Source organism: Oryzias latipes, chromosome 22 (genome assembly GCF_002234675.1).
Source record: "Oryzias latipes chromosome 22, ASM223467v1".
NCBI classification, from domain to species: domain Eukaryota; kingdom Metazoa; phylum Chordata; class Actinopteri; order Beloniformes; family Adrianichthyidae; genus Oryzias; species Oryzias latipes.
This window is the reverse complement of record NC_019880.2, coordinates 15,477,836-15,494,331: the sequence shown is the minus strand read 5'-3', so window position 1 is coordinate 15,494,331 and position 16,496 is coordinate 15,477,836. Positions and strand designations below refer to the sequence as shown.

General features: G+C 43.1%; 2 protein-coding genes across 4 annotated transcripts in view; both read left to right on the top strand.

Annotated features, from left to right (window-relative positions):
- The window catches only part of arhgef10 (Rho guanine nucleotide exchange factor 10), a 60,090-nt gene extending 52,251 nt beyond the window's left edge, over positions 1–7,839 (top strand). For all 3 annotated transcript variants that reach the window (XM_023951441.1, XM_023951443.1, XM_023951442.1), the window contains 2 exons: positions 4,639–4,761; positions 6,666–7,839. In XM_023951441.1, the coding sequence (XP_023807209.1) occupies positions 4,639–4,761; positions 6,666–7,171 (629 nt within the window). In that variant the 3' untranslated portion in view covers positions 7,172–7,839. The remainder of the gene's footprint in view (positions 1–4,638; positions 4,762–6,665) is intronic.
- Positions 7,840–11,343: 3,504 nt separating this feature from the next.
- kbtbd11 (kelch repeat and BTB domain containing 11) lies at positions 11,344–15,471 on the top strand. The gene is made up of 2 exons (XM_023951793.1): positions 11,344–11,864; positions 12,329–15,471. Exon 2 carries the CDS (start codon positions 12,383–12,385, stop codon positions 14,207–14,209), a length of 1,827 nt encoding a protein of 608 aa, XP_023807561.1. The 5' UTR covers positions 11,344–11,864; positions 12,329–12,382; the 3' UTR covers positions 14,210–15,471.
- Positions 15,472–16,496: the final 1,025 nt, after the last annotated feature.

Below are 16,496 nucleotides of genomic sequence, written 5' to 3'. Positions count from 1 at the left end.
GTTTTTCACTTGCAGTGGTCAGACATCTTACCAGGAAATGAATTCAACAAATCCTGGGTTTTCATAATACTGCCCAAAGAAATGGCCATTCTAAAGATGGAGATTTAGTTGCCATCATTGACTGTTTTTGAGAACTGTGAGTGTGACTCATAGAAAACGACTTGCTTCTGTTCCAGTTATATTAACCCTTGTGCTATCCTATGGGGTCCAGATGACCCCACTCCCAATGTTAAAGTGCCTAGGATAGCACAAGGGTTAAGTCAATTCAGTCGGCATTTTTTTGTGATATGAAAGCCGTCATGTTGGAACCAGATGTTGTCAATAAGCAGTGATTGGTCTAAGTCGGTACAAGTTAACACAACCAGTCTCACCAATCAGGAGTGAGCTTGGTGGAAGTCTACACTTCTACCTTTGGAGACTCTGTCAATCAACATTTGGAACGTTCGACATGAGACCTGATACTATTTATTGACGCATCTCATTGGTCACTTAATAACTTGAATCACTTTAACTGCAGAAAAAATATCATGAATAAAAAAATTCTAATTAGCAAGAATATAAAAAAAAAAGGTATCAGAGCAAGAATGTTTATTCGGACAAACATGATGACTGAGGAATAGCTGTTTCATTCTCAACAGAAGTGTGTGGGATTTTGGCCCCTTGGAACCAGTGGGTACTTACTGTTTGGATTTGGGTGGAGGGGTCCTGTCAATGGTTGCTCCCTTTCAATTAAAACACTCTGCCCACATTGGAGTTAAATTTTAATGAGCTTTGTAAGAAATAAATACCTTCAGTATGATTCCATGTAAAAAGCATAAGCATATTTATTTTTCCTATAAACCAACCTGATTTGTGTAATCAGCCATTTGGCAACACTGTTGTGTCAACATTTTTACTGGTTAACCTTTATGGGCCAAAACTTCGTGACCTTTGATAGAAGACCTGTAATAGATGCTTATCACATTGCATTTTTGCAGAAAAACAAAAACAAAAAAAAGCTCAATTGAGCTAAGATTAAAATAATATAAAATCTTAGACGTTTGACATGAGTCGGTACAGAGATTTCTTCAAGGGAACATGAAGTTACCCCCCAAAAAAGTTATTTTGGGCTCTGATATGGCTCCAAAAGCAGAGATCAAAGACGTTGGCAAAAATGAGAGTCTGCAGATGAACAATGTGTCTCCAATTCGGATGTTACCATCATCCATACTGTTTAGACAGGAAGGACAATTAACTTGTTAGCCATGATGGATTATTCGTTAAATCCTGTGCCCCATGATGGATTCTACAGTTGCAAAATGATAGTGTAATAACTGTCAGATAACAGGATGTTTTGTTAGCCTGGAAAGTTCAGATTAATGTGTGAAGGTAAAAGGAAATACAAAAGCTTAATTAAACTATGAAGGTAAACACAAATCCACAAAATCCTTACAAAAACCATAAAAGAATTGGAGTTGTCCTCAGCTGCTCTGTTTCTATTCATGCTGGAGGTTAACTGGGCGTGGCCGTGCTTCTCCTGTTCATACATGCTGGAGTAATTCGCCGCCTCACTCCTTTACAGACAGAAGTTCCTTATCCAAACATTCGATTTGCAGCTGGGTAATGTGCTGTAATGGCAGTCATTTGATCCAATGCCAGTGAATGCCTTCTCAAGTAAAGTAGGGCATACAGAGCCCATGGAGAGGTGTATGGAGAGTCTGAACCAATCAATGAAGAGTTTAAACACGCAAAGGAAAGCACCGGCCGATGCTGGTCACCTCAGCGCAAAGACTTATCACTTATAGAAGTTTTTATTCAGCAGAAGTTAAAGGAAACCGTGAGGACGTCTCTGAGAATAGAGGGCGGCTGATTGGTGGGATGATGATCTGCCTTCATCATCTGCTCTCTGACCTAAATACGCAGCCATACGTGGTCTAATTGGGGAGGCATACCCATCAGGGGGTCTGTAAACAACACCACCTCCTTTTCTTTGTTTGGATAACACCACCCAAAATGGAACTTCGCTGGTGCAGCTGTGAAATATTGGATTATCTGATGCACACATGCGTTCATGATTTGTATTACATCAGCAATAGATTTTAGTTTAGTCTCTTTTTTTTCATGGTTTGTTGTATCTCGTTTAAAATATTGTAGAAAAGATTATTACTTTCTTCCAGATCAGGGAAATTGATTTGGTACCATAGCGCTCTAAAATACCACAGATAATAAATAACATCAAATAACATGTAACTAGATAACACTTTATATCAGGCTAAAATATTTGATTCTTCTTTGAAATAGCTATTATAGTCTTTATAGTAATTTGTTTCCTGCAAACCAAATCAATACCATGTTGTAGAGCTGTATTTGCATGGGTCAATGCCTTCCACCGGGCAGTCTTAGTTTAAGTTTAAAGTCCCACTCAGATTGTCTTTTACCCCGTTTTCAGAGTGTTCCTAGCGGTCTATTTAATTATAATTATGCCGTTTTTAGCCAACATTTTTAAAACTTCTGTTGTTTTCTGGGACATCGATTCTGCAGAAACGCAGGAGCTCATTCGAAATTCGCCTCCGACTTTTGGTCAGAACCGTTGCTGCAGATCAACTCTTTTTCCCCTCCCTCTTGCTGAGAGCTCTCTGTTTACATTATCTCCCGCTAGCTTACAGCCCCTCACTTCCAACATACTTTTACTGGCGCAACAAAATTGGAGAGCAATATCAGAGCTATCCAGGCGTACAGTTTCGAGCCAGATGTCAGCTCAGACGAGGAAAACAAAGACGTACATTAATTTCTTTTGTCTGCTAATGGATGCATTAGAGCTTGTGGCCCGTCCAGCGTATTTTCTGTCACTAATGTGATCTCTTTTCTTCCCATCTACTCTTGATTCGTAACTATCTGAATAACGAAAAACTCAGAAATGGAAATTTAAGCTTAAGTTTTTCTATATATGTCCACCATTATGAGAAAAATGCCACAAGTACATGTTCCAAACAACGAAAAATACAATTTTTATTGGGGTGTGTGTACAACCCTTTAACACCTAAATAGTGTAAATCTTAGACTGCAATGGCTATGGACCGACAGATTCTGACGCAGAGAACAGCGGCTTTTCATTTCGGCTTTGCTGTGTTATGCAACACTTTACAAATGTAAAGTTGCTTTTCTCTGCGACAGGATTATCAAATTTACATTGTGTGAATATTTTACTACTGTAAAACCAACGTCAACAGTTGAAGAGTTATGGTAGTAGAAAGACACTGCAGCTAAAGATCCTGTGTTTAAGGGTTAAAGGGACTATCTGAATGTTTGGTAAATCACTATGTTCTGTTTCCTAGCATTTAAAAACCTAAAAATACACTAAAATTGTTTTTGTGTTAATAAAAGCTGATATTAAGAACAGAGAGCCGAGTGGCAGACGAGGCCGTGACTCATTGTGCTGATTTGACATATTTCCAGAATAACTGATGTCGTGTGTTTTCCTCCTGTTTTGGGAACCGCTCCTCCCTTCTGCTATTGAGCGTTAAGACCGAGGATCAAAGAGGTCCTCCGCTTTCGGATCCAGCCAGTGTTGACGTTCGCTTTGGTTTATTTTAGTTCACCCTCTGGGCGGGGAACTCCAAATATTATGAAAGGAGGAAGTTGAGCAAGGCCCCTGACCAGGAGTCTGCGTGTTCCTCCTCTGGGCCCTCATTAGAAGCACATGTGGGGGGTGGGGGGCGGCAGTGGCGAGCTGTACCTGCCTGCTTTTCTGCCAAGATTTCTGGACCCTGAACTCGGGGCAGCTGTCATGCATGGGGGCGTGGATGTTGGTCCCACCGATAACCTGGTAGTAAATTCTCCTTAATCCCAAGAGAAATTCTTTGATGAAGGATGTTTCGGTGAAGCTGTTAGAGCCGTAATGACTCGTGACAAACGCACACATTCGGCCTCCGGAGCCGGTATTTGTAAAAGTTCCTCTTACAATCCCAAAAATCTGACAAAACGTCTGGCTAAATGCTATTTCTTACATTTTTTCTACGTGGGAATGCTTCAAGTTCGGTGCTGAATTCCACATCGTATGTCACCGACAACAAACTGTCAGCAATTTGGATTTTCTCGCCGTGCTCGGTGAAAGGTGTCGCCAAATGAACAATCCCACCGTTCACAGTTTGAAAAAGTATTTTTGGCGTGAATAAAATAGAGAAAAGGTCAGGTTAGATTGTCCTGTTACAGTTATTATCTCCTGGAAAAGAGGCAGAGCTCTTTCCTTAATTACTGCATTACGCTTCACTCGCCTTGTTACATAACACTTTTGTGTTTGTTCATTTGACTCCCAGCCGACTGTAATGCTGCGTTGTTTTTGTTGGTTTTCTCTTTGTTTAGATGCTTGAAAAGGCTCGCTGTTATCCAGGCTCCTCTTCACGTTGCCTCGGAAACAAAACGGGCTGTGAGCGTAGCGGCTGCACAAATGCTGGCAGAACTGTACACCTCCCACCTTCCTCTGCAGTAAACTGTATTCAGCTGGAAGGAGTGACCCTTAAATTGGGCACTTTTTCACGTTTTTGTTGTTTTTTACGCCGTTTGACAGCACAAGACAGTATTTCCGTTATAAGTGAAAGAGCTACGGTGAGAGGTGTTTTTTAAAATGTCAAACTAAACTGATGTTCTATGTTTCACCAGGTAACCAGAGGGTTTTGGTTAGCAGCCTGCTGGTTTGCCATGGTCTACTGCTCGTGGGAACCAATTTGGGAGTGACTGTCGCTCTGTCTGTCCCCAGGCTGCAAGGCATCCCCAAAGTGACAGGTATGAGTTAGGGCCAATAAAAATCTTGAAAATATTCATCTCCACGTGGCTTTGACTGTTTGTTCTTCTATTCTAACTGAAAAATCAGGTCAGGACACTGAAAACCAGCTAGAAAAGACATGTTTCCTGTTTAAAAGCAAAATATTTTCGAAGTAATGTACCCTGTTTCTCAACTTCTGATTGAAACAATTAGTCGATTTTCTGTTTTACACAAATACTAAAACGCAACCAGTCCACCTTAAAAAAATTCAAAGCAAATTCCCAATCCTGATTGCCCGTGTCCTTTCATCCATCCATGGATTAATTCATCCAATCACACCGCAAGAATTAAATCATAAGGAGGTAAAAAAACTTTGCAGATGGGTGATACTGAGAAAAACTGCAGCAGAAAAACGAGCAAAGAATGCGAGCGACATATTAAAAAGGCTGGTTTGAACGCAGATTAATGAGCAAAGTCGGAAAGGTGTCTCCAGGAATTTTTGACATGGAGGTTGATGCTTCAAAGAGGAAAGAAACGTTCACTAATCAGATTATAATATAATGTTCTCATCGTTTCAATAAATGTTCGTCTGGTGATGTTTGTATCGAATTTCACCTCAAAATGAACCCATTATCCATCACCATTCTGTCTGTGATGAAATAAACGCCAGTTTCCAATAGACGCCTGTCTCTAATGAACGTCGGGCCGGCTGCCAAATTTTTGGAATAAATGCCGGGGCTACTATTTGTAAGATTTACGGTTATATTATCAAGAAAGTTTTTCAAAACTCAAATAATCTCAGTTTAAGAAAACAGATCATAATGACTAGATTGTTTCTTAAATAAGAATTCATGGCAATACAATTTTTCTTACCCCATTGGCTGTTTTTTTGCTTCTTTAAAGACATTTATTTTTTTCAAATTTAAAGAACTTTTATCTTATTTGTAGGAGTCCTATTTTCACTAGGCCTGTTCTCTGGTAGACCAGCAGAGGGAAAAATAGAAAAAATAAATCTTAGATTTCACCTCCATCTAACCTCGACACCCTCTCTTCTGGAAGCGAGTGCCAAACTTTATTTAGTTTTTTACTGTATTTATCCCACAACGGGACCCATTGAGCAGCCGAACTGCGCTATGGAGGCAGCAGCGTTCAGGGCAGTAGCAATGGTAATTGCCCAACCATTGTTCATAACATTGTTCATTCCCTCCGGGAAACAAACCCTGGTTTCCTGCGCGGTAGTCTTTCACCTTACAATACCCAAAAGTTCATGGAACTTCAGGCATTTTTTGGACTGAACTCCAAAAGCCCAGTCAGTCGAGGAGGCAGGATCTTCTGGCGAGGAGGAGGGTTTTTCCCGTCGTCAACCCAAGACGCATTTTCTGCTTCTTCCTTTCACCAGTTAATAGGCTTGGGGGGTGTGGCCATCACCCGCCAAATAAACAGTATATGATCAAATGTGGAAAAGACCACCACCAACACTTTCAGTAGAATAATTCTTTTTCACAGAAAATCATGTATTAATTCTTACTATCCCAATATTCTGCAGGTCTAACATTTTTTCTTTCTTTCATGCATGTTTAAATGCTCGGACACCCAACAAACAAGGCTGTTGATGGCAAGACCATCACTAATTCCCGTTTTGCTGCTGTGTTTTTGGAGCTCGAGCTGTCTTTAGAGTGGGGGCTTGGCAAACATTCAAGAGTAATTTGTGCTTTTGCACCGACGCATGCTTTCTTTCTTTCCTTCTTTCTTCCTTCTAGCTGGGCTTCAGCTAAACAGTTTCTCGCCATCTGCACTGCTACTCAAGTGTGATTTGTTGATTTCTCGCTTTTCCCTCGCACAAAAATCAGTTGAAGGTCCTTATTTGGACTCAAAAGATCCAGTGATTGGATCCTCTTGACCTTTTTTTTTCCCCGTCTCGTAGGTCGAGGTATGGTATCGTTACATGCACACAACGGACCTGTAAAGTTCCTCGTCATGGCCACGGCGGTGTGTAACCATCTGCCAGACGTACTGTCACCATCCCCGCCCTCTTTGCCCCAACCATCAGAGCCACAGGATGTAGACGGCGACCGCCCGCCCTCCGATTCAGCCACGCCTTCCTCTCAGGGACACGGTGTCTGGTTGGGGGAGGCTGGCTGTACCGCCATGGCTCTGCAGGACTCGCTGTCCTCTTCATCCTGTGGCTCCTTAGCCCCCTCCCAGGGTTCTTTAGAACATGGGCCAGAGGATGGAGCTCTCTATGACACCATTCATGACGCGGCACACCACCAGAGAGCCCGCCGCTCAAGCAAGGTGGATGTCAGCTCGCTGCTGGTGGTCTCTGGGGGGTTGGGACACCGCCGCGTCACCAAAAAGACCAAACCGTCGCGCCACGAGGACAACACCTCCACCATCATGATCTGGCAGATCCCATTACTCAGCATGTGACACCACATTTTAACACATCTCAGACGTTTATCAAAAGAACTATTTAAACCAGAGCTTTATTTGGCGTTATAATATATTTCTGAGATGTTAGCACATGGGTAATGTCGCAAAAAGTTTAAAATTTTTTGAGGTTTTTTAAGGATTTCCTCAGAAAACGATAGGTGCTACCTTCTGCCTGATTACGTTCTATATCTCAGCTAATGCACGTCTTTATATTTCAGTTTATTTTAACTTTATTTGACGGCAGTATTTAAATCTGTGTTGGCAACGACGTACTAGCAGGTGGATTTTAAGGGTTGGGACGGAGAGGTTTCACACGGAGAGCGGATCCTCTCCTCCTCTGTGTTTTAAGGGTCAAACAGGATCGGTTTTTCTCCATGGAACCAGAGTTTAGATGAGACCAGCGCGCTTGCTGCTCCTGTTCTTCCATTTCAAGAGAGAAGGGAATTCCTGAAGAAGGGAAACACGGATGGCTGAATCGGTCTGTGAAGCCTTATGAGAATCTCTGGCAGGCCAGGTTTCTACTCATAAAGGGAGAAGTTATTGCAGAGAGATGTCTTTACCGTAACGCTCCTGTGTGTATCATGTGGGATATTAAAAGATTTCTACATTTGTCAAACTTCTATGTACTTATGTATATTAAAAAATAAAAGGTTTTTAGAACTTTGTTTATTGTTGATCTTTAATGAGCATTTTCTCCTTTTTTTCCCCCTATATATTTGACCATGTTCTCTATTGAAGTAACAGGTAAAGGAAATGGTAGAGAACTGGACTTAGTTTATCTTTTATTACTGAAAACGTTTCATCTCAACAACATGTTCGCCAAGCCCTCAGAACCTGCGGATACCCTGACTGGGCCTTCTCCAAATCCCAGATCACAGGAAGACGAGAATGAACAAGAGCCAAAAAGGAGAAGGACTGTAATCCCAAACATCTCCGGATCAACTGAGAAACTCAAAAGGATTTTTGGCCGACACAGCATCAAGGTCCGCTTGAAAACGTTCAACATGTTGAGACAGAAGCTGGTTCACATCCAGAGCTAAAAACACTAATGTGGTGTATTCCTTAAGTTACAGACACACCAGGCATGTCACAAAGAAAATGCAAAATGCTTTTAGCATATGGTGTTCACACTAGACAGGCAGGGAGGGGCTTCTTTTTTTTATACTGTTAATAGCCCTTATACCACGGTCCAGGCTAATACTCTATTCTGATTGGCTGCTGGGTGTGGCTTCAGTAAGGGTTAATGGCTGGTTCAGGCTTCAACGGCGTGCACCAATTTCTGATAATGCACACTTCGAAGGCCATTAACCCTTAATTATCCGCCACCTACAGTTGGAAGTTGCCAAATGTTGAAGCAGAGCAAAACCTGCTCCAGGCTTTTTCTTTCTCTCCCCTTTTTTCTGATATATAAAAGACTTGGTGTCATAGAATTCTGCACAATCTGCAATAATTGCTTTCTCCTCCATGATCACTTTTCAAACAGTATGCACTTCCGTGAATTAAAAGCGTCATCCATTCGTCACTACCAAATCCGAGTCCCTGATTGGTCAAAGTTTGACCTTTAACTTGCAAATGTGTGCTGAATGGCTGCACGTTTTGTACGTAGAGCCTAACAATGGTCGTAACAACTTGTGTAGGCAAACGCGGGAACGCCAGACTTTTAAACACGGAAGCCCGAAATGCGCGTTTCCTTAAATTTACATAGACTTTTCATTGAAATCGGCTGCTTGAACGTGCGTTGCAGAGGGTGGTGGGAACGTAGCTGCATAGGACACTTAATTAACATCACAGGAGCAACTCTATTCTGCAGTATACCTCCACCTGAAGGACAAGAACCACATATTTGAGGACGGTGATGAAAGAAAAGGCTGAGGGAGGCGTAAGAGAGCCACACATAGTTAGATAATACAGTACAAACCTTCCATCAATAGTAAAGGTCGACTCAGTCTTTCATCTATTGAAACCCAACAAACTAGTTTTAACAAGGCTGTAGAGTGCTAACAAACCTCAACCCAGCAAAAGGGGCCTACGAAGACCTGAAACCAACCATTAGTGGCCTAACCTGCAGAAGGTGTCTTAACCACCCTCTTATAGGATAAACCAGCTCAGTTACCACTCTGATAGAATTGAGAAAGCCTCTTGAAGAATAAAATATAAACCAAGTCCAGTTTTTTTGTCTTTTACCTCCTATTCAATGGAATCAACCTGGATAAATGAGTCTACTCCTGTTATCAGTTTGTGTGAGTAATCTAACCCTAATACTGCATTCCTTTCAAGATTATTTGTCTTGCAACAGTGAAGAAAAAGGGACGAATTGAGCAATAAGGAATGACTAGAAGAGTGTCAGGGGGGTCTCTGTGTCTGCACTCGCTTCGACCTTGTACTCCACTCTGGCTGTGTGCAGCGATCACTGCATGCCAGGACTAGCAATGTGCCCGAGGCTCTGCAGGAACTGAGCTTGATGCAGCTCTTCCGGGATCTCTCCTGCAGCCCAACATTGTGGGTCAAGGCTTTCCTTTTCTTTTTGACGCCCACTTCCATGATTGTGCAACCACACTTCACTACAATATTGGTTTGAATTTGTGACCGGAGTTGCTCCCACGCTAAAATCCATGTCCATTGTATGTATGATATGTCGTATTTACTTTAACCCCTCTGACCCTACGGTTTCCAAGGTAAAATGTATTTGGAGTCCATCTTCAGCCGTCAGCGAGTCTTTGTTCCCAGTGTCTGACAATAAAGATTTTTTTTTTGCTCACAGGGCTGAAAGCTGTGTGAGGCAGCTCCTCTCTATATCTACATCTGAAGGCTGGTTGTTGGAGAAACTGTCTCCGTGGAGCAGATATTGTTATAGGTCCTCGCTTTAAGGAACAGAAAGTCATTACCTCAGGTAATCACACGTTCAGGGAGCTGACTTTACCAGGTTTTAGCTGCTCTTTAGCGAGCTGCCATGTTGCTTTTGTAAAAAATACAGTAACTTAGCCTTCAGAGACGATTTTTAAGTAAGAGTTTGACGGTGGATTCCATTTTTCGCGATACCGCCGGCACCGTGTTGGAGCCAAAATAATGATTGAACCAGTCTGAGTCATCGTTTCTATGGCAACCACTCTTTCCTATTGGGGATTAAACTTGTTGGAAGACCACACCCCCTACCACTCGAAAGCAGGCTCTAGATAATCTGTCAAACGTTTGACGTGAGACCACATGGTTTTATTGAGGCCGTTTAAAGCATGAATTACTGCAGAAATATGGGTAAAAAATTAGGATTAGCAAGAACATGTTAAAAAAAAGCATGAATGGTATTCTGACAAAAATAATGATAGAGTGAGAGCTGTTTATTTCTCAATAGAAGTCATTGGGATTTTGGCTTCTTGGAACTAGCGGGTACTTCCTGTTTAGAATGCGAAGGGGGAGGGGTCATTCAATCCAGTTCTCATATACAGTCCAAATATTTAAAAGAAAAACAAGTATATATTTATTATTTCACTTTCTATATTGATTGAGCCCATCATATTGCTTCTTCCTCCTAATAAAGGTGAATTTGAATAACAGCCATGGCTTCATAGAAGGTTATTAGAAATTATTTTTAGATTTCAGCAAAAATGCTATTGATTGATAGATCTCCAAAGGATGAAACAGTTTTGAAACATGTTTTTCGTCAAATAGTTTTGCCATTTGTGAACTTTAACCAACTGGACTGACAGGACAGGAAGAACCTACATTTAGATCCATGGCCCGGATCATCTCCTGAAATGTTTGTAAAAATGTCTATTTTTCATTTTGAAAACCTTTTTTTTTAAAACAAAAATTTGACATAGCGATGCAAGTAACCAAAAATCATCCTAACTCTTAAAAGTTGTCAAATAATTTGGTAATCAGTTATAAAATACTTGAAAGCTCATGGATCCTGCTTGGATCCTGCTTGCCTCAGTTTATGTTCTTTTTTTTTTTTATTTATGATTACGTTTTTTTCAAAATAAGATAAATATAAACACTGATTTACTGACATCGGGAATAAATAGGTTTCAAAATCATAGATAATTTAAGGCGGGGTGGTTGTGCTGTTGTTTTTTTTTTTTGTTTGTTTGTTTTTGGTGGGGGGGGGATGCATTAACAGGATGTCCTAAATTTTCAAAAGCTGACATTTCAATCCTCTCATCCCGTCGTGGTCTCCGTCCGTGACGCGCAGGATGCCTGCAGGAATGCATCTTTGAGATGGAGTGGCGCGCGCGTAAAGCAGATGGAGCGACGCGTGGTCAGAAATTGTCAGGAGTGGGCGTGGTTAAAAAAACGCCTCACTTTTGTCAAGTCTTGAAAAAGATACATTTAAAGAACAAACGTGTCCTCCTTAAAAGCAGACGTGGGAGCCGCCGGAGCGCTCCCGCTTCCTGCAGGAGGAGACGCACCGCTGCGCCTGATCTGAAGGAGGTGCGACTTGGTAGAAAAGGGAGAGCGTGGTCGCTCCTCTGGTCTCGCCTCCTCTACGGAATCCAGGAGGGTTTCAGATCAGGAGCAGCGAGGAGGAGCCCTCCGAGGCGCCTGTGGGACATGTTGGTGATCGCCGGTCGGGTGGGATCAGCCATCTGAAGGAGCTAAGCGGAGGCTGGCCGCCTGATCGCCTTACGTAACGGAGCTTTTGAGGAGGCGCCGAGGACGGAGGATCTGCTCAGTCAAAAGCAAGAAAACGCAGGTAAGCTCCCTGCCTGTAGATTCTCCATATTCCGCTGCTAAAAAGCTCGAAAATCAAGAAGGAAGCCCGGCTTTTAGTAATCATGTGGGTTGGATGCGCCACCGTTTGACTGACTGACGTGTTGTTAGATGACATCTCAATCTGTTTATGTAATTATTAAGGAGGACATCCGCGCTATCAGAAATTAATTCCACCAGCCAGGCAAAACTGCGCATGCGTGGAGCTGAGAAAGGGTAGGCAGGGTGATTATGGCGTTTTGGGGGGTTATAAAGCTGGTGTGCTATGAAGTAAGGCTGTGGGGTTAATGTGAGGAGTAACATGGCAACAGTTGCAAAGATTTTATTTTTTTTAGTTTTTAAGGAATGGGCGCCCCCTAGAAAATGAAGGTGGCACTGCAATCCTGTTTTTCAAAACTAAGGTATATATCTTTTTTTTTAATTCTCCCCATTGTTTTCCTTTTGTAGGTGTCTTTTAGCTCAGTATGATCATTGAGGACTTGGTCTTTGATCCAAAGTGAGATGAATCAGGGAGATAGCGCTGGTTCCATCCTCCACACAGACGACCTTTTCACCATCACAGACAGAAGCAGGAATGACCGCCGCACAGATTGCGTCCAAGCTCTCGTGCAGGATGAGCAGGACTTCGGCTCTCCTTCGGAGAAGGAATACTTGCTGGACGGAAGACTGATGGAAAACAACCACGTGGCTCATCCGGAGGGTAGCGGTGTGTACATCCAGAAAGCTGACCTGTCACACCTCTGCAGTAACGCTGATCCGGCGCACTCTGAGATGTCCAACCGCACTGATGGTACGCCACAAAATGCAGTGAACAGTGGAATCCACAACGGAGCAAAAGTTCCATTCAGTGCAGACGTGTGCCCGTCCAGCCGAGCTGAGCAAAAAACAGATCCTCAGTCGAGCCTTAAACGCAACGACAGCCGGCAGGAAGCTGAGGAAGAGCCGGACTTAGTCATCGAAGTGGGCGGGCAGACCATCAACGCGCACAAAGCTGTCCTGGCAGAGAAGAGCGACTACTTCAAAGCACGCCAGTCACGCAGTGTCCTGAAAGTGAAGGGCCTGAGTTACAAGACCATGTCCACGCTGATAGACTACCTTTACACCTCTCAGATCAGCGTGAGCAAGAACAACGTTGTGGACGTCATCACAGGGGCCAAAATCCTCCAGATCCACTGCGCCGTCCAGGCAGCTATAGACTCCATGTCGGAGCAGATCACCGTAGAGAACTGCTATGAGATCCTCTCCATCGCCAAGAAGCAGCGACTCAGTGAGCTGAAGGAGACGGCGTATGGATTCATGAGCAACAACTTCCTCCAGATCCTCAAAGACCCGGCCGTCTACGGACGTCTCACCGGGTCAGAGAGGGACCTGATCCTGAAGAAGAGAACTGAGGGCAGGAAGGCTCTGATGGTTGCAGAAGTAAACGACGTGTTTGACCGCGTCGGAAGTCGGCCCCCGAGTCGCAGTGGCAGCCGCCCACAGAGCCCCTTGTCTGTTGGGTCGTTGGAGGAGAACCACATGATCTACTTCTATAATGAAGCAGAGCGGGACTGGCAGTCTTTGACCGCAATGCCTGAAGACGTTAACACTAAAGGGTGTGGAATCTGCACCATGTACAATTACCTGTTCGTTGCAGGGGGGATAAAGGGGGATAAGGGCAAAGTTTCAGACAAAGTCTTCTGTTTCAACCCTATCACGAACCGCTGGGCTGAGATCAGACCCATGAACCAGGCGCGTGCACAGCTCAAGCTTGTCTCAATGGATGGCTTCCTCTACGCAATCGGAGGGGAGTGTTTGTTTACCGTGGAAAAGTACGACCCACGCATGGACCGCTGGACAACAGTGGCCCCCCTGCCGAAGGGAGCCTTTGCCGTGGCCCACGAAGCCACCACCTGCAGCGGCGAACTCTACGTTTCAGGGGGCTCCCTCTTCTACCGCCTCCTCAAGTACGACCCCAAGCGAGACGAGTGGCAGGAGTGTCCGTACAACAACAGCAGGAAGAAGTCCTCGGACATGGTCGCTCTGAGGAGCTTCATCTACCGCTTTGACGTGAACCGCGAGCAAGGCATCAACGTCTTCAAGTACAACACCATCGTGAAGATGTGGCACGACTGCATGTCGCAGAGGCTCGGCAATCACCTGCCCTTCCGGTGCGCCGTGATCGGCAACCGCATCTACTGCGTGAACAGGAGCCAAACTCTGCAGTTCGTGGTGGAGGAGGACAACGCCTATTTCACCGAGGAGACGCTAGGAGCCCCCCTGGACGCCAAGGGCATTCTTTTTCCTTTCGTTCTCAGTTTGCCCGAAAAGCCGGAAAAAGTCAAGTAATGTGTGTTCAGTCGAAATAATTGTGGTTTTCAGCCAAATGGCAATAAGCAGAAGACCTTATATACTCTTCAGTGTCGGCTCTGAACTCGTCTCATTGGCTGCTTGCAATGGAATGTGTGCATTTGCATGGCTATTTAATGCATCTACAGGGTTAACTTAATTTTAATGTTAAATAATGTGTCTGTAAGAATAATGACATGATGAAAGTGATTACCTTTGTTCAGTGCCCCTCTATTACTAGAATAGAAAAACACTTCATTCCAACTGGACGTACGTTGGTTTTGTTAAAGAAATAATAGTCAAGCTTTGTATGGCAGGCTCTATGCAAATGAGTGCAGATGGTCCTTCTCTAACGCTATCTAGTGGTTATTATTAGGGCTTATACACTTACAGGGCTCCATGTTCTGATTTGAGAACCTAATTTGTGTTCAAACCAAAAAAAAGAAAAAGATCATCGTGACACGTCGCGCTCTGTTCCCGCCTACATTCGTCTTCGAGTGCAATCTTAGATTCAGCCTTAAACGATGATCAGCAGAGATGATCCATTCTCATCCTTCTCATCCACACAAACATTTTTTTAGTAGATTTATTCAAATGTGTGTATTTCTTACATTTCAGAATCTATTTTTAATGAAAGATTTTGTACAAAGCAACTCAAAAAACACCACAATACAATAATAGGTTGGTTGGTTCTACAATTAGAGCAAGAATGAACAATTATGGCAGAAAAAACAGGATCTAAACTTAGTACGCTTTTTAAATCAAATACTTCAAACATAAAGTGTCCTTCTTATATTTTTACCCATTACCCTTTTCAGGTGACCACAGAGCTCCACAAACAAACTTCTGTTTATGTAATAACTAACAGGTCATGATGGTGTTGCATTAGTGCAAATTCATAAAAACTCTTTTTTTTTTTTTGGTTGTGTGATGCTGCAGTAGCACCGTGGGAATTTGCTTTGAAAGCTTCATCCTTGGAACAAATTGTTCTTGTTTGCATAGATGTTGATCTGATTCAGGTTGCATTGACGTGGTTGTGATTTTGCTGGCTGGCATCAGTTTTGCTGTGTGCAAAAAATATTTGTTTTCTTTTTTTTTGTCTGAGCTTTGAACCAAGTGGGAACCGCTGCCGTGATGCAATGCCAGCTCATAGCTTCCTGTCTGTGCTGTTTGGAATGAGCTCTTGAATGAACTGCTGGACCATGATATCAGTAAAAAATGTGTCAAAAAGTGCTTCAAATAAACAGATTCCATGTACCAAAGGGGTGTTTTCTCAACTATGTGTACATTAGAGAGTGAAGAAATGCTATTACATTTAGCAAATAACACTACTGCCACCTGGTGGACAAGAGCTGTAACATCTTTTGGGTTTGTAAGTCAATTAGACTTTTTTTTTAACCTATAGTCTTCTTGAAACATTCTATTTGGGACTACTGCAGTTAGAATAACATTGAGAGGTTTTTAAACTCTCACAAACACACATGTATGTGTATATATATATATATATATATATATATATATATATATATATATATATATATATATATGTGTATATATGTGTATATGTAAAAAAAAAAACGCCTCTCTCACCCTTCTGCGGGTGGTTTCTCCTCCAAGCTCGGGTCCTCTACCAGAGGCCTGGGAGCTTGAGGGTCCTGCAGTATCTTAGCTGTTCCTATACTGCACTTTTCTGGACTGAGAGGTCTGAGGTCTTTCCAGGTATCTGTTGTAGCCACTCCTCCAGCTTGGGGGTTACTGCCCCGAGTGCTCCAATTACCACAGGCACCACTGTCACCTTCACTTTCCAGGCTTTCTCCAGTTCTTTTCTGAGTCCCTGGTATTTCTCCAGTTTCTCATGTTCCTTCTTCCTGATGTTCCCATCGCTTGGCACTGCCACATCCACCACAACGGCTTTCCTCTGTTCTTTATCCACCACTACAATGTCTGGTTGGTTCGCCATTACCATCCTATCAGTCTGGATCTGGAAGTCCCACAGGATCTTTGCCCTTTCATTCTCTACCACCTTCAGAGGTATTTCCCATTTTGACCTTGGGGTTTCCAGTTCATATTCTGCACACTAAACTTTGTTCCTGTATATTATTGTTGATTGTGGCGCTCCATGTATGCTTTCCCTGCCAGCATCTTACACCCTGCAGTTATGTGCTGGATTGTTTCAGGCTCTTTGCACAGCCTACACCTTGGGTCTTGTCTGGTGTGGTAGATCTGAGCCTCTATCGCTCTGGTGCTCAGGGCTTGTTCCTGAGCTGCCAGGATGAGTGCATCAGTG

Coding starts and splice junctions, on each gene's coding strand:
- kbtbd11 (XM_023951793.1), top strand. CDS start 12,383: ATGAATCAGGGAGATAGCGCTGGTTCCATCCTCCACACAGACGACCTT.